The sequence below is a fragment of the Dromiciops gliroides genome, chromosome 3 (genome assembly GCF_019393635.1).
Source record: "Dromiciops gliroides isolate mDroGli1 chromosome 3, mDroGli1.pri, whole genome shotgun sequence".
Classification (NCBI taxonomy): Eukaryota; Metazoa; Chordata; class Mammalia; order Microbiotheria; family Microbiotheriidae; genus Dromiciops; species Dromiciops gliroides.
In genome coordinates, this window is record NC_057863.1 from 581,953,230 (window position 1) to 581,971,500 (window position 18,271).

Sequence of the window (18,271 nt, forward strand, 5' to 3'; positions counted from 1 at the left end):
AAAGGAAAAGAAAGGAAAAGAAAAGAAAAGAAAGGAAAGGAAAAGAAAAGAAAAGAAAGGAAAAGAAAAGAAAGAAAAGAAAAGAAGTGATATGAAAGTAAAAAGGACAAGATGCAACAATAATGTGTATGAGGGTGAGTAAGGAATTAAAGACATCATCAATTCTAAGGCTCGCTCTTCAAAATACCATCATCCCTCTCCTGTCTCACTTTGGAGTCCCATTGCATCCAACCGCTTATCCCAGATGTAGGGTCAGTAACTTCTCTTTAGGTTAGTGTTTGGGTCTCTAGGCTACCTGTGTCTGCCACTGTCTTTTTCCTAATTTTTTTCTGCATTTTCAGGGAAATATTACTGGAATTTTAAATTTTAGATTGATTGTGAGCAGAGGGATCTTGATGGGGAAAACAAAACAGAAGATGCATCAGCCTTTTCCACCTACCGCCAACTAGACATCTAAATGAAAGGCAGAGAGACTTTGTTTGATATAGCAATTCACTGATGTGGAATATTTTGGGTCATTCTCTCAGTCACGCTGCCGTCTAAGACCAAAGAAATGTGGCACTTGTGTGAATTTTGAGGATGACTTGTGTGTTCAGTAGACCTGTTTTGACTTTTGAGTTGTTGGGTTCCTGTCTTATTCTCCTCCCCTGGTAGGCAGCAAGTGAAGCTAGATACCATGATATTAGTATGTCATTCCTCTATTTCGAAAATCCTGTGGTGGCTCTCCATTACCTTCTTAGTAGGTACCTTGACATCCAAAGTTTTCCAGATTCTGTAAATCTTGATTTTTATGGATTTATCTTAGATTATTTTCTTTCATGTACACAATGTTACAGTGAAATGTGATTTCTCTCCATTCCTGTTCTCATCCTGACCTCATTCATCTCTAAAATTTACCTGGCTGTCTCTCTTTTTATTTATTTATTTATTTTTTAGTGAGGCAATTGGAGTTAAGTGACTTGCCCAGGGTCACACAGCTAGTACATGTTAAGTGTCTGAGGCCGGATTTGAACTCAGGTACTCCTGACTCCAGGGCTGGTGCTCTATCCACTGCGCCACCTAGCTGCCCCTGGCTGTCTCTCTTTAACCCTCACTGCCCCCTCTTTTGCCACCCTAGGTTAAAGTAATCTCTTTCTCTTCAAAAATTTCTCATTGTTCTCCACTGAACTTATCACATTCCCTTTTTACATTATAGTTCTATCTGTAATTATCCCCTAACTCATTCCACAATAAGGTCATAAGTTATTTTGAGAGCAACTCTTTTGTCATGCCTATGTTTTTATTCCTGGTGTCCACAGCACTTTGTATGTACTAAGTTTTTAAATAAATCTTTGTTAGATTGAAATATTTGTGCTCTGAAAATGAGGGCCAAAACCCCTCCCTCAGCTCACCCCAAGGCCTCTTGTACAATTGTGCTTCTTAATAGACTGAAAGTGAAACTGGAATTGATGAAAGGAATTAATGTGTCTAGTCCATGGAGCCAGTGTAAGAAAATTCCTAAATCAGTGTGTGTATGTATGTGTGTGTGTGTGTAGTTTCCAGGAAAAGTCTTTCTTCTATGGCCAAAAGAGTATAGTGTAAGATTTAAAATTGGATACTAGAATACTAGATCATAAATTTCACCTCTTTAACCTTTCCCTTAATTTATCTCCCAGAATAGTAAATGGAAGAAACCTCTGGTCTATAGTTAGAGCTTTTATTGTGTGGTAGTTACCAGGTGATGTTGATTAGAGGGATAGGGAAGTAGAAATACAAAACAAAAAGTCTAAGCTTAGTCTATATTCCATATAAAACTCACCAAAAACCTAAGGCCACCTTTGGGGGGGAGAGCCGCGTCAAGCGCGTGCTGCTAACTGGGAGCTGGGCCGAGTTGAACTCCAGTCAGCGTCTGTCTGAGCAGCGCAGTCATCAGACCAGCAGAGCAGGAAAGAGATCCCACTTCCATTTTCTCCTTGCCTTTTAAGCTCACACCCGGAAGTGGAGTGCTTAGCAGCTGGGCTGGCGTGAGTAGCCCGTGCATGGCCATTGGTCTCCTCCCCGAAAGGGTGGTCCTTTAAAAACTGGCGTCTTTCCGTATTCACTAACCAACTGTTAAAAAACTTTTTACCACAATAGACATCCTGGGTAGAGTGATGAATGTAATGGCCAAGCTAAAATGGGAAACCATATCTAGGAAGTACAGAAAAGGAAATTTAGCCTTATCTTGACTAAGTATTTTGTTTTATTTTTACTTATACCTGTAATGACTTTATGCTGGTATAGTAATTCTAAATCTGTATTTTCGTTTTGTCTGTGTAAAAAAGTCACACAATTGAAAACATTCTTTTGTGGTCTGAAGTGTGGGGAAAAGGGAAGGAATATGGAATGAGGCAAGTTAATGTCAGGAATGTGTATCCAAAGACTGGCAGTGACCAAGGAAATGGGGAAAGCAGTTACTTGGAAAAAATATGACATATTTCTGAATCCAAGAATCCAGGATAGTTTAGGAGTCCATCAAAGTCACATCTGATGCCTCTGGGTCTGAACATGAAGTTTAAGTAAAGAAGGAAAGATGAATTGTGAAGGAGTCCCTTGGATCAACTCCTAGAATAGTGCCCACATTCCAGGACAATTAGTGTTGCCAGTGACAACTAAGAAACAGCTGATTAGAATCACTGTTTACAGAGGCCTATTGATCTCTACCCCAGAAGTGCCCATCTTCTCTGTCATGACAATAATTTCATGTATTATGAAGGTTGGAAGAAAAAGAAATCTCTCAATCAATGAAGAGGATCCTAGGAGGGTCAATATATGAGACAGGATGTTCCCACCCAAAGAACTTGATGGCAACACAAAGACTTTAATAATTCAAAGCATACAAAAGTGTTATGGGAATGCAGTGGGACCCCAAGAAACCTAAAGATCCCAACCCCCAAGGAATCCTTAAAACTTTTCCAAGGGAAAAGTACCTCAAAAATAAGGTGTGGCTAAGGATGGCCCTGGTATACTGATAAGCAATACCAAGGTCTGCAAGAGAATATGCAGGATATGGATGGATGTGGCATATCCTACTGATACCCAATTTTTCTTTTTTTTAAATCATAAAAGTATTTTATTATTTTCTAGTTACATGTAAAGATAGTTTTCAACATTTGTTTTCATATGATTTTTAGTTCCACATTTTTCTCCCTCCCTCCCTTCTCTCCCCCCTCCCTGAGACAGAAAGCAATCTGCTATAGCTTATATATGTCGAATGACATTAAACATATTTCTACATTAGTCATGTTGTGAAAGAAGAATCAGAACACAAGGAAAAAACCTCAAAAAAGAAAAAAAAAGTCTACCAAAAAATAGCAATAGTATGGTTCAATCTGCATTAAGAATCCACAAATCTTTTTTCTGGATGATACTTCATTTTTCAAAGATTCCCCACACAGTTATCTTGCTCTTCCCTGCCCTTTGTTTTGTAAAGATACAAAGGACCAGGTCTTTTACTCCAGTGAGACAGTCACTATGGTGATCTGTACCCCAGGCATATATTCCTTTCTCCTAATATATCTCTTTATTTTATAAGAGTCATGATGAGCCTCCAATTCTTTGGGTGAGCTAGCTTCTCAATTTAAGTCACAAGTCCCCCCAACAAAATATCTTGGCAGTTGCTGGCTTTTCCCTTGCTTGAAGTATTCAAGCAAAAGCCACTAAGGATTATGTAAAATAAATTCTTGGTTGTGGAAGGGTTCAATGAGATGTTCTCCGAGGTCTCTTCTAATTCTGAGATGAATGTGGAGACACTTCTACCATGCCTTGTTCTACTCTCTCAGTCTGCTTCCAAATGCAAAAAGGATCATCCCCAAAGGGAATCTGTGTTGACTTACTTCAGTTCCTGTATATTACAGTTATTTCTTAGGACTTCACATAATGCTTTCATTCCTTCATCCCCTAGGAAATTCATGCTCAGGTCCAGATATGTGAGACTTTTCTTGTTCTTAATGAGTGATGAGAGGAGCAGACAACAAGAGGCAGTGAGCTGGCATTTGGACAAACTACAAGAAAAAGGAATTTCAGAGTGGAAATGGACATCTTTCCCTAAAGTTCACCCCCACCCATTTTTTCAAAGGAAAAGACCTAACATCATGATTCATTGGCCTCAAGCATAGCATAATCAGTCATCAAGCACTTATTAATGCCTGCTATGTGTGAGGCTTTGTGATAAGGACCAGAGATACAAAGGCAAAAAATATTCTCTACCCTCAGAGAGCTCATATTCTAATGGAAGAGGCAACATGCAAACAGCTATGTTCATACAAGGTATATAAAAGGGTATTTGAGAGGTAATCACAGAGGAAAAGGACTAATAGCTTGGGGGAACTGGGAAGAGCCTCCTAACAAAGGTAGAATTTATTCTGAATCTTGAAGGATAGCTAGGAAGCCTGAAAACAACAAGAAGGACAGTTTAGCTGAATCATGTAGTATATAGAGGAGAATGAAGTATAGAAAGACTAGAAAGATAGGGAAAGGCTAACTTGTGAAGAGCTTTATGATTTTGACCCTCCTAGATTTCAGCAAACATAAGTTTCTTTGGCCTTTTCCCCAAATACCCCCACAATAGTCTCCATTCCTAGGTTATGTTTGTCAAAGCACTGGATGCATGGAAGAGAGACTCAGAATGACACTAATTAGTTGTAAGTACTCAGCCTATAATATGATACTTACATAACAAAAAGGGGCATTTACTGTTTCCTATGGATTAGCATTAGTAATTTACTGAGATAGTAGAAGTAAAGACAGTGGAGGAAGAAAGATAAAGTGAGACAGATATAATTTGTATGTGGAAAAAGATAGTAGAGATAGAAGGAATCTTAAAGGTAACTAAACCAAACCCCTTCATTTTACAGATGATGAAATTAAGGCATAAAGAGGCTACATGACTTGTAGGATCCCACAACTAGTTAGTATTTTGGGAAGGATTTGAACCAAGGTCTTCCTGACTCCCTGTCCAGTGCCCTATGTACTTCTACAATGAAGCCAGAATACCTAAGAGGGCATAAAAGAGAGGAATAATAAGGTACATGCACTCACAATACTGGTGGAAACACATGCTCATTCATTATCTACATCTCATCTACATAATTTCATTTTTCATCTTCCTCTTATAAATTCAACAAAACATTCCTTGTAATGTCTCTTTCCATCTCAAATCTTCTCAAATCAAAACATACTATCAGGTCATTTCAGAACTTGAAGAGGAGAATGAGGGTAGATTTGTACTGTGCAGAGAAGCCTTTTGTCTTGGCACAAAACAGGAATGGCTTCTCAGTCATAAGCCTCCCACACTTTCCAAAGGCTGGCATTTCTTCTTCAGCCTCTAGGAAGCAGAGTAACAGCTTTAGCCTTGGCCAACCCACAAAGGCTTACTCTGGGCTATTCCTCTGCCCCACCCCCCTTACTCGCATGAGAAAGAGAAATTGTATGGGTTTCCATTTCACTTCTCCTAGATTCCAACCCTTCTATTCTCCTTTGCTCAACCCATCTACCCTTTGCTCATCCACCCACTCACTGATCTTCCCTGATAGAGCTCTCTCCATATGTATCTTAGCTTTCTCCCAATGTTCTTCCCCAGGACCTAATACCATGAAGGGGCCAGAGATCACAGAATTTTGGTGTTTTGGACATCTGCCTCAGAAGTCACCTATTCTTGAATAGCAACAAGAATTTCCTTCACAATATCCCTGATAAACAATCATCAAGCAACTACACAATGCCATCCAATAAGAGGGAACAAATTTTGGAACAATGCTAATTGTCCAAAAAGTTTTTTTTTCCCCCTCAAAATTCACTGTTCTGTTGATCTCCCTTCTCAGAGGGCCTTGGACCAAATCCCAGGTGTGTCACTTGCTATCTGTGTAACCTTGGGCGATACACTTGGGGCCTCAGCTTCCTTACCTATAAAATAAAGGACTACAGTACCCTTAAAGTTCCTTCCACCTTTAAATCTATAATTTTATGACATTCAAATGTCTCCTTTTCCTTGCCACTCATTTTCTACATTCCATTTACATTTTTCAATTTTTTGCCTCAAATTTTCTTCTCTATCTTCTCTCTTTCATTTTTCTCTTCCCCTACCCCATCTCTGCCTTTTGTGTTCCCTTACCTGCCCCACATTTATGATATCCCCTTCAGGAAAATTACCACAAACTTACCTCAATTTCTGTAGTTTACAGCTAGATTGACTTAGTTCCAAACAAAGGGCATTCATAGCTGAATTGGCAAGTTCAGTGCCACTTAGGTCCAGCTCCCTTAGGTTTTGATTTTTGGCAAGCACCAAAAATAGATATTGCCAGTCATCTAAAGCAAGTTGGGAAATTGTGAATTGAAGTGATTTCAGTTGGAACCTACTGGAAAGAAAGACAGAAAGACCAAAAAACAAATCTTCATCCAGTTCTTTTAAAAGCATCTCTTAAGAACTTTCTTGGCAAAGATACTGAAGTGGTTTTCCATTTCCTTCTCCCACTCATTTTCATAGATATAACTTACCTAGGGTCACACTGCTGGAAAGTGTCTTAGGCCAAATTTGAACATATGAAGATGGTTCCTCCTAATTCCAGACCTGATGCTCTATCCCCTGTTGCACCTAGCTGCCGAGGTGAGGATCTACTCTTCTTTTGACCTCCTTAGTCCCTTTTTGACCTCTTTAGTCCCTTTATCCACCTGCTATATCTGGAATTCAATCTCCTACCTCTCCAACATTCAGGCTCCATGGCAATCCTTATTCCATGGGAAATCAGAGCTCCATGGAGTCAAATCATACCAAATGATGGGAATTCTGCAGACAGAAATGCCTTTCAAACAACTTTTTCTTTTCAAACTTTCTCTATTCACACTCCCACTTTTTATTTTTATAAAATATTCTTTGGACCTTCACACACTCTTTTAATAAGATAATTTACATAAGTCATGGTCTTAGGTTATAATTTGTTCAAATAAGATGAATTCATGATAATTTTCTAATATAGAGATCTAAAAATTCAATAAAAATGACATAGATTGCTCAGATATTTAGTGAGGAAATTCTTTCAATATTTTTATATTATAATATAAAACTAAAACCATAATAATATTAATTATAATAAAATCATATAATATATAATGTGTAATTATTACTATAATACTATTATTCATAAGGGGAGTGGCTTTGTTTTTTAATTCAAAGTATCTCAAACCATGATATAATTAATGATATAGCTATTAGTAATCCCTTTTCAAGCACTCATTGAGATGTATATAAATTTTTGGGTTTTTTTGGTGAGGCAGTTGGGGTTAAGTAGCTTGCCCAGAGTCACACAGCTAGTAAGTGTTAAGTGTCTGAAGCCGAATTTGAACTCAGGTCCTCCTGAATCCAGGACCAGTGTTCTATCCACTGCACCAGCTAGCTGCCGCGCGATTTATATAATTTTTAAAAATAAAATGAATAATTACACAATTTAATTTGCAAGCAGGCCAAAAGTTATTAAATTATACATATAACCTTTTACCTAACTATATCACTACTAGGCCTATAACCCAAGGGGGTCAAGGAAAGAAGAAAAGGACTAATGTGTACAAAAATAATCATGGTAGCTCTTTATGTGGTAGCTCAAAATTGGAAATTAAAGGGCTTTCTTCTTATTGGAGAATGACTAAATACATCATGATAAATGAATGTAATAGAATATCATTGTGATGTAAGAAATGATGATCAAATGGTGGTGCAGTGGATAGAGCACTGGGCTTGAAAGTAGGAAGGCTCATCTTCCTGAGTTAAAATCTGGCCTCAAACACTTACTTAGCTGTATGACCCTGGGCCAGTCACTTAACCCTATTTATCTCAGTTCTTCATTTGTAAAATGAGCTGGGGAAGGAAACGGCCAACCACTCCAGTATCTTTGCCAAGTACTCCCCCCCACACCCCAAGAAAGGGGAGGGGGTCATGAGTCAGACATGACTGAAGAACATGATTTTACAGTGATAGAAACAGAGGCGCAAAGTGGTTAAGTTATATGTCTACCTTTCCAAACTTTTTAAACAATTCTCCTTTTTCCAAATTTCATAGTCCATCCATAATAGCACATTTGCTGTTCGTCATGGACAGTATCTCCATCTGACATATCCATGCCCTTACAGAGGCTGTCTCATGTGGGAAGGCAGTCCATCTTTATTCCACTTTAGAATTCCTAGTTTCTTTCAAAGCTCAGCTAGAGTTGTCTCCTATATGAAGCATTTGCAGATCCCCCCACCATTAGTGTTTTACTTTGTGAAATTACTCTGTATGTTGAATTCTTGGCCCCTGGGATATGTATCTGATCAGGTGAAGATCATTCCTGGGGAATTTACACATGGTTTAATAGAATGGAAAAGCATTTAATGTTTGCTATTTTCCAAGCATTGTGATAAACAATAAATATAAGAATAGAAAGTATAAAATTCCCTGCTTTCAATAAGCCCACATTCTAACTGAGTGGAGCAACATATAAATGAGGCTACAGTCAGTTTCATAGCATATGGTACTGATCTGAATGTGTATGAACATAAACCAAGAAAGTATACAGAACTGGGCAGAAGGAAAAGGATTCATGATACTGGCAGTTATATCCATCTTAACTTTCTGAATGAGTACATCAAGGCCTAATGTCTAAAAAGGAGAGGACTAGACAATCAGATAGTTTCTTTCATGAAAATTTCCCAAATAAAATAGCCTTCTTTTTACTTCAAATAAATAATAATTAAAGAACACTCTAAGGGAGTCACCTCAAGTCAGATGCAACAGAAACAACTGAACAATAAAGAGTCCATTAAGATAAACCTACATAGAGTATACTCAAATTATATGGGAGGATGAGTACTAGTATTTCCCACAAACTAAATATTTCAAGATAGAAGAAATGTAACTGATGCCCAATAAAACACAGAACCATATGGATACCAAAAAGATCGTGGAACCACAACAGAATGATCCAGAAATAGAACTTAAGAGACAATAGAACTTAAGAGACAAAGTTAGAAGAAACAAGTATTTATGACAAACATAGCAGAAATATTTAGCAGCATAGGAAAATTGAAATCTGTAGTGCTAAGTTTCTTTAAGGAAGGAGAATTTAATCCATTCATGCCTTTTTTTTATATGGGATTCTTGTATATTTTGTATTTTTTCTTATATATCTTGTGTATTTTCTCAATACATCCTTCATAGAGGAGACTCCTAACTTCTTATAGACCTTTCTCTTGATCTTTTCACATTTCATTAATTATTTAAGATGTCTCCCATGCTACTACCACTTCACTGCATATTCCCTACAAAATTGGATGGCAAGATGAGCAGATAGAAAAAGATGCAGATCATAGAAAGTCTCTTTGGTGACAAGGAAAATTGAGGTACACCCTCAGAAAAGGACAGCAATATCAAGGCTCCTATATCCAAAGCTTCCAAGAAAAATATGAATTGATCTCAGACCACAGAAGTGCTTAAAAAGACTTTAAAGATAAAGTAAGAGAAGTAGAGGAGAAAAAGGAAAGAGAAATGAAAGTGATGCAGGAAAGTCATGGGGAAAAAAAGTCAACAGTTTGAAAAGCCAAATAGAAAAGCTCTCTGAAGAAAATAATTGCCTAAGAATTAGGACCGAACAAACAGAAGCTAATGACTTTATGAGAAACCAAGACACAATAAAGCAAATCCAAATCAATGAAAAAGTAGAGGACAATTTGAAATATCTTCTTGGAAAAACAGCTGACTTGGAAAATAGATCCAGGAGCGATAATTTGAAAATTATTGGACTACCTGAAAACCATGATCAAAAAAAGAGCTTAGACATCATCTTCGAAGAGATTGTCAGGGAAAATTGCCCTGATATTCTAAAGGTAAAACACTTTGGAAACTATAAATTAAAATGGTATAAAATTGAATTTACTAATATCACCACTGTCAAGGACTTCTAATTTCACCATCTTATGAAGGAAGTTACTCAGAGTAATAGCTTACTTCATATCCCTCACCAGACAATGTGACTTCCTGAAACCCATCCTGACTAGTTCAGGTAATAGAATTCTAGACTACTGGAGATGGAAGGGAGGTCAGAGGCCATGTGATTCAATATATTCATTTTAAAGATGAAGAAACTAAGGCTTAGAATGGTTAAGTGGAATGGTCCAAGCTTAGATAGTTGGTTATAGCTGAGATTAGAAGCCATATTTCTCCATTCTTAGCTTTTTGGTGGCATCAAGTCAGAAAAACTTGAGTTCAATTCCAGGTTTATATATTTACTAGTTGTATGACTCTGACAAGCAACTGACTCCCAAGGCTGTTGTGGAGATCAAATGAGATAATACGTATAAAGTGCTTAGTATAGTTCCTGATGTATGGTAGACACTTAATTTCCTTCATTTATTCTTACACCAGGAGGAAAGGCAATGACTTCCCTGAATTCAAGTCTAAAACCCTTCCAAATATGTTTAAATAATACCATAAGACAATTCCTAGAACAGCAGAACCCCAAAAAGGATGGGGTGAGATAATTTTCCAGCCAAATATGGCTTAGAAGGTCAGCAGGAAAGGTAGATTGTACCTGGGTGAGAGTAGAGTGCAGACCAGGGCTGTGCACAGATGTAGTCCCAGGCAGGCTGCCCCAGAGAAACAGGCCTTGGGAGCCTCTGAATCAGCTGTGGCAGTGGCTGCTTCTGGAACTCAGCTCACAGACTGGTGATGGGGATGAACATTTGGCCAGAGGGAGATTGCAGGGGTCTCTGCTGGAACTGAGGTGGAACTCAGTTGTTTTGTCCATGCTTAGACCCAGGAAGCAGTCTAGGGAGGTGGAACGAGGTGGGGGGGGGAGGGGTGCAGGCACACTAGAACTTCCAGCCACAGTGAAACAGGATTCTGTTCCCGAGTTAAAGGGCAAGCAGGCCTGTGTTTGCTTACAGACCAGAGCATAGGCCAAGGGAGTGGTGAACTTGCCTCTCCTTAAAGCTTACTACCTTTCACCCCCTGAAGCTTGGGACAGTGCATTCTGGAAGCAGTGCCCTACTTTTTCTTAAAGTGTTAAAAGTCAAAAATAGTCTAGGAAAATGATCAGACAGGAAAAAAAATGCTGACCTTAGAAAGTTTCTTCAGTGACAAGCAAGATCAAAATATACAATCAGAATATAAGAAAGTCAAAGCTCATACATCCAAAGCTTCCAAGAAAAATATTAATTGGTCTCAGGCTATAGAAGTATTCAAAGAGGACTTTGAAAATAAAGTAAGAGAGGTAAAGGAAAAAAATGGAAAGACAAATGGGAGATGCAGGAAAGTCATGGGAAAAAAAGTCAACAGCTTGAAAAGCCAAATTGTTCAAATGGAAAAGGAGGTACAAATGCTCTCTGAAGAAAATAACTCCTTAAAAATTAGGATTAAGCAAATGGAAGCTAATGACTTTATGAGAAATGAAGACACAATAAAGCAAATCCAAATGAATGAAAAAATAGAAGGCAATATGAAATATCTCCTTTGAAAAACCAACTGACCTAAAATATATATAAAAGAGAAGTAATTTGGAAATTATTGGACTACCTGAAAACCATGATCACAAAAAGTGCTTAGACATCATCCTCCAAGAAATAATCAGGGAAAATTGCCCTGCTATTCTAGAGGCAGAAAGTAAAATAAAAATTGAAAGACCCCATCAATCACCTCCTGGAAAAGATCCCAAAATGAAAACTCTAAGGAATATTATAACCAAATTCCAGAGCTCCCAGGTCAAGGAGAAAATATTGCAAGCAGCCAGAAAGAAACAATTCAAGTGCTGTGTAGCCACGGTCAGGATAACACAAGATCTAGAAGCTTCTCCATTAAAGGATTGGTGGGCATGGAATATGACATTCTGGTTGGATTTACAACCAACAATCATCTACCCAGCAAAACTGTGTATAATCTTTCAGGGGAAAAATGGGAATTCAATGAAAGAGAGGACTTTTAGGCATTCTTGATGAAAAGACCTGAACTGAATAGAAAATTTGACATTCAAATACAAGACCCTAGAGAAGCAAAAAAGGTAAACTGGAAAAAGAAATCACTAGGAATATTAAAAGTTTAAAATGTTTACATTCCTTCATGGAAAAATGATACTTCTAACTCATAAGAATTTTCTGATTATTAGGGCAGCTGAATGGAGTATATTTAGACAGAAGGCACAGGTGTGAGTTGAATATGAAGGGATGATATTTTCAAGCATTTTTTTTGTGGGGCAGTCAGGGTTGGGTGGCTTGCCCAGAGAGTTGGGTGTCTGAGGATGGATTTGGGTTCAAGTCCTCCTGGGTCCAGGGCTGGTGCTTTGTCCACTGTGCCATCTAACTACCCCATGATGATATATTTAAAAAATAAAAATTTAGGGGTAAGAGGAATGCACTTGGGTAAAGGGAAAGGGAGAGGTGGAATGGAGTAAAGTATCTCACATAAAAGAAGTGGAGTGGAGGAGAGATGGGGGATGTATGGGGAATGAGTGAGCCTTATTCTAATCAGAATTGACTCAAAGAGGGAATAACATACACACTCAATTGATTATAGTAATATATCTTGACCTGTGGAAAAGTGGAGCAGAAGGGGATAAAGGGGAAGGGGTGAAGAAAGGCAGGGCAAATTTGGGTGAGATGACAGTCTGAAGCAAAACACTTTTGAGGAGGGATAGGGTGAAAGAAGATAGAAAATAGAATAAATATTAAGGGGAGGGAATAGAATGGAGGGTAATACAGTTAGCAGTAGTAACTATAAAAAATTGAAGCAAGTTTTTCTGGTAGGATGAGATTAGGATGGGACACTATTGTGCTGTAAGAAATGATGAGGAGGATGTTATCAGAAGAACTTATGAAAAATGCAATCCATCCACCGAGAAAAAAAAGATGGTATCTGAATACAGATTGAAGTAGAATTTTTTTGTTATTTCCTCTCTCTAAAGTTTTTTTGTCTATTTTCTTAGACAACCTGACTAATGTGGAAATATTTTGCATGACTGCATATGTATAACTTATATTGAATTGCTTGAGTTCTTAAGGGGGATGGGGAGGGAGGAAGGAAGAGAATTTGGAACACAAAGTTTTAAAAATTGATGTGAAAATTTGTTTTTGCATGTAACTTTGGGGAAAATTTTAAATAAATAAAAATAATTTATTCTTACAACATATAGATGATGGGGTAAAACAGGATTCTAAGAATAAGGGGTTTGTGATACAGTAGAAGAAGGAAACCAGAAGAATGGTCATTTCAACTGACATTAGCAAGTCTGCAGAAGACAACTATACCCATGGTACTTGTAAACTTCCATGGATGTGGTGGATTACTGTCAAGGACTTATCTCTTTACTCCAAATATTTGAACAATACCAAGGTAAGGACAGGGGCAGCATGAAAGTATAACCACATAATGTAACATAGCCAGAGGCCTCCAGTTTACTGGAAATTCTACTCTCAATCAAAGATAGGGCAGGATGGAGTATACCAAGGATGCATATTTATCTAAGACTTAAGGTTCAATATTAGTTCTTTCTCCCCAACATGACACTGACACTCAGTTCTTCCTGAAAGCAAATGGAAAACAAAAGCCCAAGGACCTAGATGGGGCATAGAAGAAACATGGTGGGGGGGGTACTTACACTATATTGAGGTGAATTCTCTCCAAATTATGACAGAATTTCATGCAGAAAACAGAAACCAAGAAATGTAATTTAGAATAAATATTCAAACTGATTTCTGAAAAGTGAGCTATTGCAGATGTCACAAACTCTTCATTTTGAGTTTCATATAAATGAGAAAATATTTCCATTAGATAATTCCTCAAAGATGAATCTTTATGTTGCTGTTCAATCCTTGCTTGTATCCATTGCAATAAGTCTAGCTTTATTTCTTGTGATATTTTACAGCTGAATATCTCCTCTAGTCGCTTTATGTTTTCTGGATTCAGTAAACCAAACAAAAAATGCACTGTTAAAGCTACAAAGCTGGTGGCAGAGTCGTTGCACTTAGCTAGAAGATCTTTGACCCCTGGGATGGGAGGGACTGGGCTGTCATTGATTTCCTTCTCTTTCCCAAGGGCATAGAACATGGCAGCAAAAAATTCTTGGAAACTCAAGTGAATGAAACTATAGCAATTTTCAGAATCACTATCTCTCTGAAAAATGTGCATATCCAGGAAAGCAGAGACATCACATGCTGCTAATCCATGCCTCCTGAGGTCATCTCCATCAAAGAGGATTTTCCCTTCCCAAATTCCCTCAGCAGCCAAGTGACAGAGTTTCCTGTGGTGCTGAGCTGAACAGCTCCTCACATCAGGGGTGATTAAACTGGAAATATAACACATGTATAAGGTTGTGGTGGTTTTGGAAGCCTGTTTAAGATCTTTTTTCCTTCTCATTTGCTGTTTCATACAAGTGCAGATTATCCAACACATCAGTGGGACAAAGCACATAGTGAACAAAATTTCATTGTTAATTATCAAACTGAAGGCTTGCTTGGCTTGATCTTCATCTCCAAAAAAATTGCAGAAATAATTCCATCTGTCCTCCTCGGAAAACCCTAGGATCTCTACATGACGTGGGTTTTCAAATAAAATATCACATTTCTCCAAAGCAGTGAGTCTTGTGGTGATCAAGAGAGAAGATTCAGGCAACATGGTTTTCCTCAATAAACTGCTGAAGACGATGGGCACTGGCTGTTGTTGATTCCAATCTTTACAAAGATCAAAGCTGTGCTCATCACATGGAAATTTCAGTTCATCCAAACCATCAATGATAAATAGGAGTTTTTCTGACTGAGACAGGATATCTGTCATGGGACCCTCCAGAGAAGGCCAATCATTAGTAATCAAATCAGAAAACCTTGTATTTTTCTCCCTCAGATGGTTCATTTCTCTGCAATTGAAATAGAAAACATAGTGGAACTTATCCTGATAGAGATTTCCCTCTGCCCAGTCCAATATAATTTTTCTGGCCAGAGTTGTTTTCCCAATCCCAGCAGCCCCCTGAAGCACAACAATCTGTGGATGCGCTCCTCTCTTCTCATCAGGATCAAATAAAGCTGCCACCTCTATAAGCTGTCCTTGATTTTCCATAATCTCAGCATGTTCCCATCCACTGGCCAGGAGCTCATGTTCTTTTTGTTCTCTATGACGATATTCTTGTAGAAGTAACAGCCGTGTAAATCGGTGATGTAAGTTTTCATATTCCCCAGGACTGGAGTTCCTATCCCTCATGATCTGGAATTTCTTTATAATTTGGTTTCTGTATGTTCTTCTGTCACCTATGCCAGTGAGATGAAAGAAAAAATGCATAAAGATGTTAAGAAGGAACTCTAGAAATCAGTGAATTCTCTACCACTAGGTCATGAGATCATGATGTGTTCTTTAGGAAGTTCCAAGATCAGCATTTTTATGTGGTAAGTTTCTTAGAGAGACAATTGGGAAACATAATCAGAATGTAAGAATATTGCATTTGATTAAATCTTAGGTGTCATCTTATCCTATATCTACTTAAAGTCACAATTCCCATATACACAACATTCTTGACAAATGCTCATCTAGAATCTATTTGAGACCTCCATTGATGAGGATATTGCTATTATATGGGGAAGTCTATTCCATTTTTAGAGAGACTCTAATTGTTTTCTATATTTTTTCCTTTTTTTAAAACCTGAAATCTGTTCTCAATCTTCCCTCCACTGCTTATACCAAAATGTGGACTTTTCTTCTAACTTTGTAATGAGTATAGAGTATAGAGTATAGAGTATAGAGGAGGTGGAATTATGACTCAAATTCACCCCTCCATCCTCTTACAAGAGAAAACACACACTATTGGCACACCTCTCTATTGTTGAATGTATGCCCTCTAGACAAAGACCCAGAGTAAGTCCCATACTAAATGTTAGCAGTTAATTTTTTATCTTGTTTTTAGGTAAAAAGACTCCTCTAGATGGTCTGTCCTGTTAATAGGCATTTGGTTAACTTGAGAGGAAATGCTCCTCTCTGAAAATTATACTTTAGTGCTAGAAGTTCACCCACCCAGAATATACCCACTAAACCTCACATAAAATGGTTACAAAATTAACTCCAAATTAGACATTGACTGGCTCTGAGTGAATAGTTAAAGATTAATGATTATTCCTTTTTAATTTAAGACTTACTACATTACCCAACTAGTTATGATTGGGGTTGGACTAAATGATCTCTGAGGTCCCTTCTAGTTTAGGATGCCATGATAGTCTGATCTTATGATTTCCCCAATTTAATTCCGACAGTAGCAAGTGCTAAGTATAATGTGCATTTCATCTAAAAATCAATTTAAAAAGGATTTAGTAAACACCTACTATGTGTCAGGCACTGTGCTAAGCACTTAACATACAAAGGCAAAAGACACTCTTTGGTCTTAAGGAGCTCACAGTTTATGAGGGAGACAAAATGCAAACAACTATGTACAAACAAGACTTATACAGGCTAAGTTGGAGATAATCAAGAAAGGGGAAGTACTAACATTAAGGGGGATGAGAAAAGACTTCTTTTAGAAGGTGAGATTTTTTCTGGGACTTTAAGGAAGACAGGGAGAACACTAATGCATTGTTGGTGAAGTTGTGAACTAAGCCATCCATTTTGGAGAGAAATTTGGAACCATACTCCAAAAGCTATAAAACTGTGCATACCCTTTGATCCAACAATACCACTACTAGGTCTATATCCCAAAGAGATCATAAAAGAGAAAAGGACCCACATGTACAAAGATATTTAAAGCTGCTTTTTGTAGTGGCAAAGAATTGGACATTGAGGAGTGCCCATAAATAGGGGAATGGCTGAGTAAGTTGTGGTACATGAATGAAATGGAATACTATTGTACCATAAGAAATGATGAGCAGACAGCTTTCAGAAAAACCCAGAAAGACTTACATGAACTGATGGAGAGTGAAGTGAGCAGAACCAAGAGAGCAATGTACATAGTAACAGTAACACTGTGATGATTCACTGTGATAGACTTAGCTCTTCCCACTAATACAATGATTCACATCCAGAAAAAAGAACTATGGAGTCTGACTGCAGATTGAAACATACTATTTTCACTGGTGGTTTTTGTTGTTGTTTGTTTGTTTCTTTTTTCTTGTGTTTTTTTCCCTTTTGTTCTGATTCTTTTCTCATGACATGACTAATGTGGAAATATGTTTAACATGTTTGTAATGTATAACCTATATGATATTGCTTGCTGTCTTGAGTAGGATGGAGGGAAGGAATGAAGGGAGAAACATTTGGAACCCAAATTCTTACAATAATGAATGTTGAAAACTATCTTTCTATGTAATTGGAAAAATAAAATAAGATAATATCTATAAAAAGAAAGAAGACAGGGAAATCTAGAGTCAGAGATAAGGAGGGAGAACATTTCAGACACAAAGGACAGCCAGTGAAAATGCTTAAATACTGAAGACAGAGTATCTTATCTGAAGAATAGAAATGAAGGCGGAGCCAAGATGGCAGAGAAGAAGCAGCAAGCTGCCTGAGCTCTCCTTCTGTTCCCTCAAAAAGAACATTAAATCAAGCCTCTGGACAGATTCTGAAACTACAGAACCTGCAAACAGACAGAGAGACACAGTCCTCCAACCAGAGATAATTTAGAAGACTTCAGGAAAAGGTCGGTCTGACTTGAGCAAAAGGGAGGCCCAGTGCAGGGCAGCAACCCAGTGCTGAGGGGGGTCGGGGCAAGTCAGCAGGACCTGTGGGCCACAGCCAAACAACTGATGCCCTTGGAACCTGGTTCAAAAATCTGGTGGCCAAGAAGGACAGTGGAAAAACCTACCTGCACCGGCCGGGAGGGCCATGAATGGGTCAGACAAGAACGGACGCTGGGAGCGGGCGCCTGGCTGGCCGAGCACAATCAGACAGGAAGTGCAGGGCGGGGGATCTCCACATACCATAAAGGCCTCAGAGTAAAAAGCCGGTCACACAGCACCTATACCCCTGCACAAGAAGCCCAAAACAGGGACTGTGGTGCCCCCAGAGCAGACCTCAACTTAAAAAATAAATAAATAAGCTGCAATAATGAGTAAGAAGCAAAAAAGAGCCCTCCCCATTGAGAGCTTCTGTATCAATAGGGAAGAAGCCAACACAAACTCAGATGAGGACAATAGCCTCAAATTGCCTACATCTGAAGCCTCACAAGGGAAGGTGAATTGGTCTCAGGAACAAAAAAGCCCTCCTGGAAGAGCTCAAAAAGTATTTTAAAAATCAATTGAGAGAGGTAGAAGAAAAATGGGGAGAGAA

General features: G+C 38.2%; 1 protein-coding gene across 1 annotated transcript in view; it reads right to left on the reverse strand.

Annotated features, from left to right (window-relative positions):
• Positions 1 to 18,271, reverse strand: part of LOC122750906 (NACHT, LRR and PYD domains-containing protein 3-like) — a 45,217-nt gene that overhangs the window by 16,046 nt on the left and 10,900 nt on the right. The window contains exons 3-5 of the mRNA XM_043997787.1: positions 13,632 to 15,273; positions 6,180 to 6,374; positions 3,855 to 4,022 (exon numbers count right to left, since the gene is read on the reverse strand). Of these exons, the coding sequence (XP_043853722.1) occupies positions 3,855 to 4,022; positions 6,180 to 6,374; positions 13,632 to 15,273 (2,005 nt within the window). The remainder of the gene's footprint in view (positions 1 to 3,854; positions 4,023 to 6,179; positions 6,375 to 13,631; positions 15,274 to 18,271) is intronic.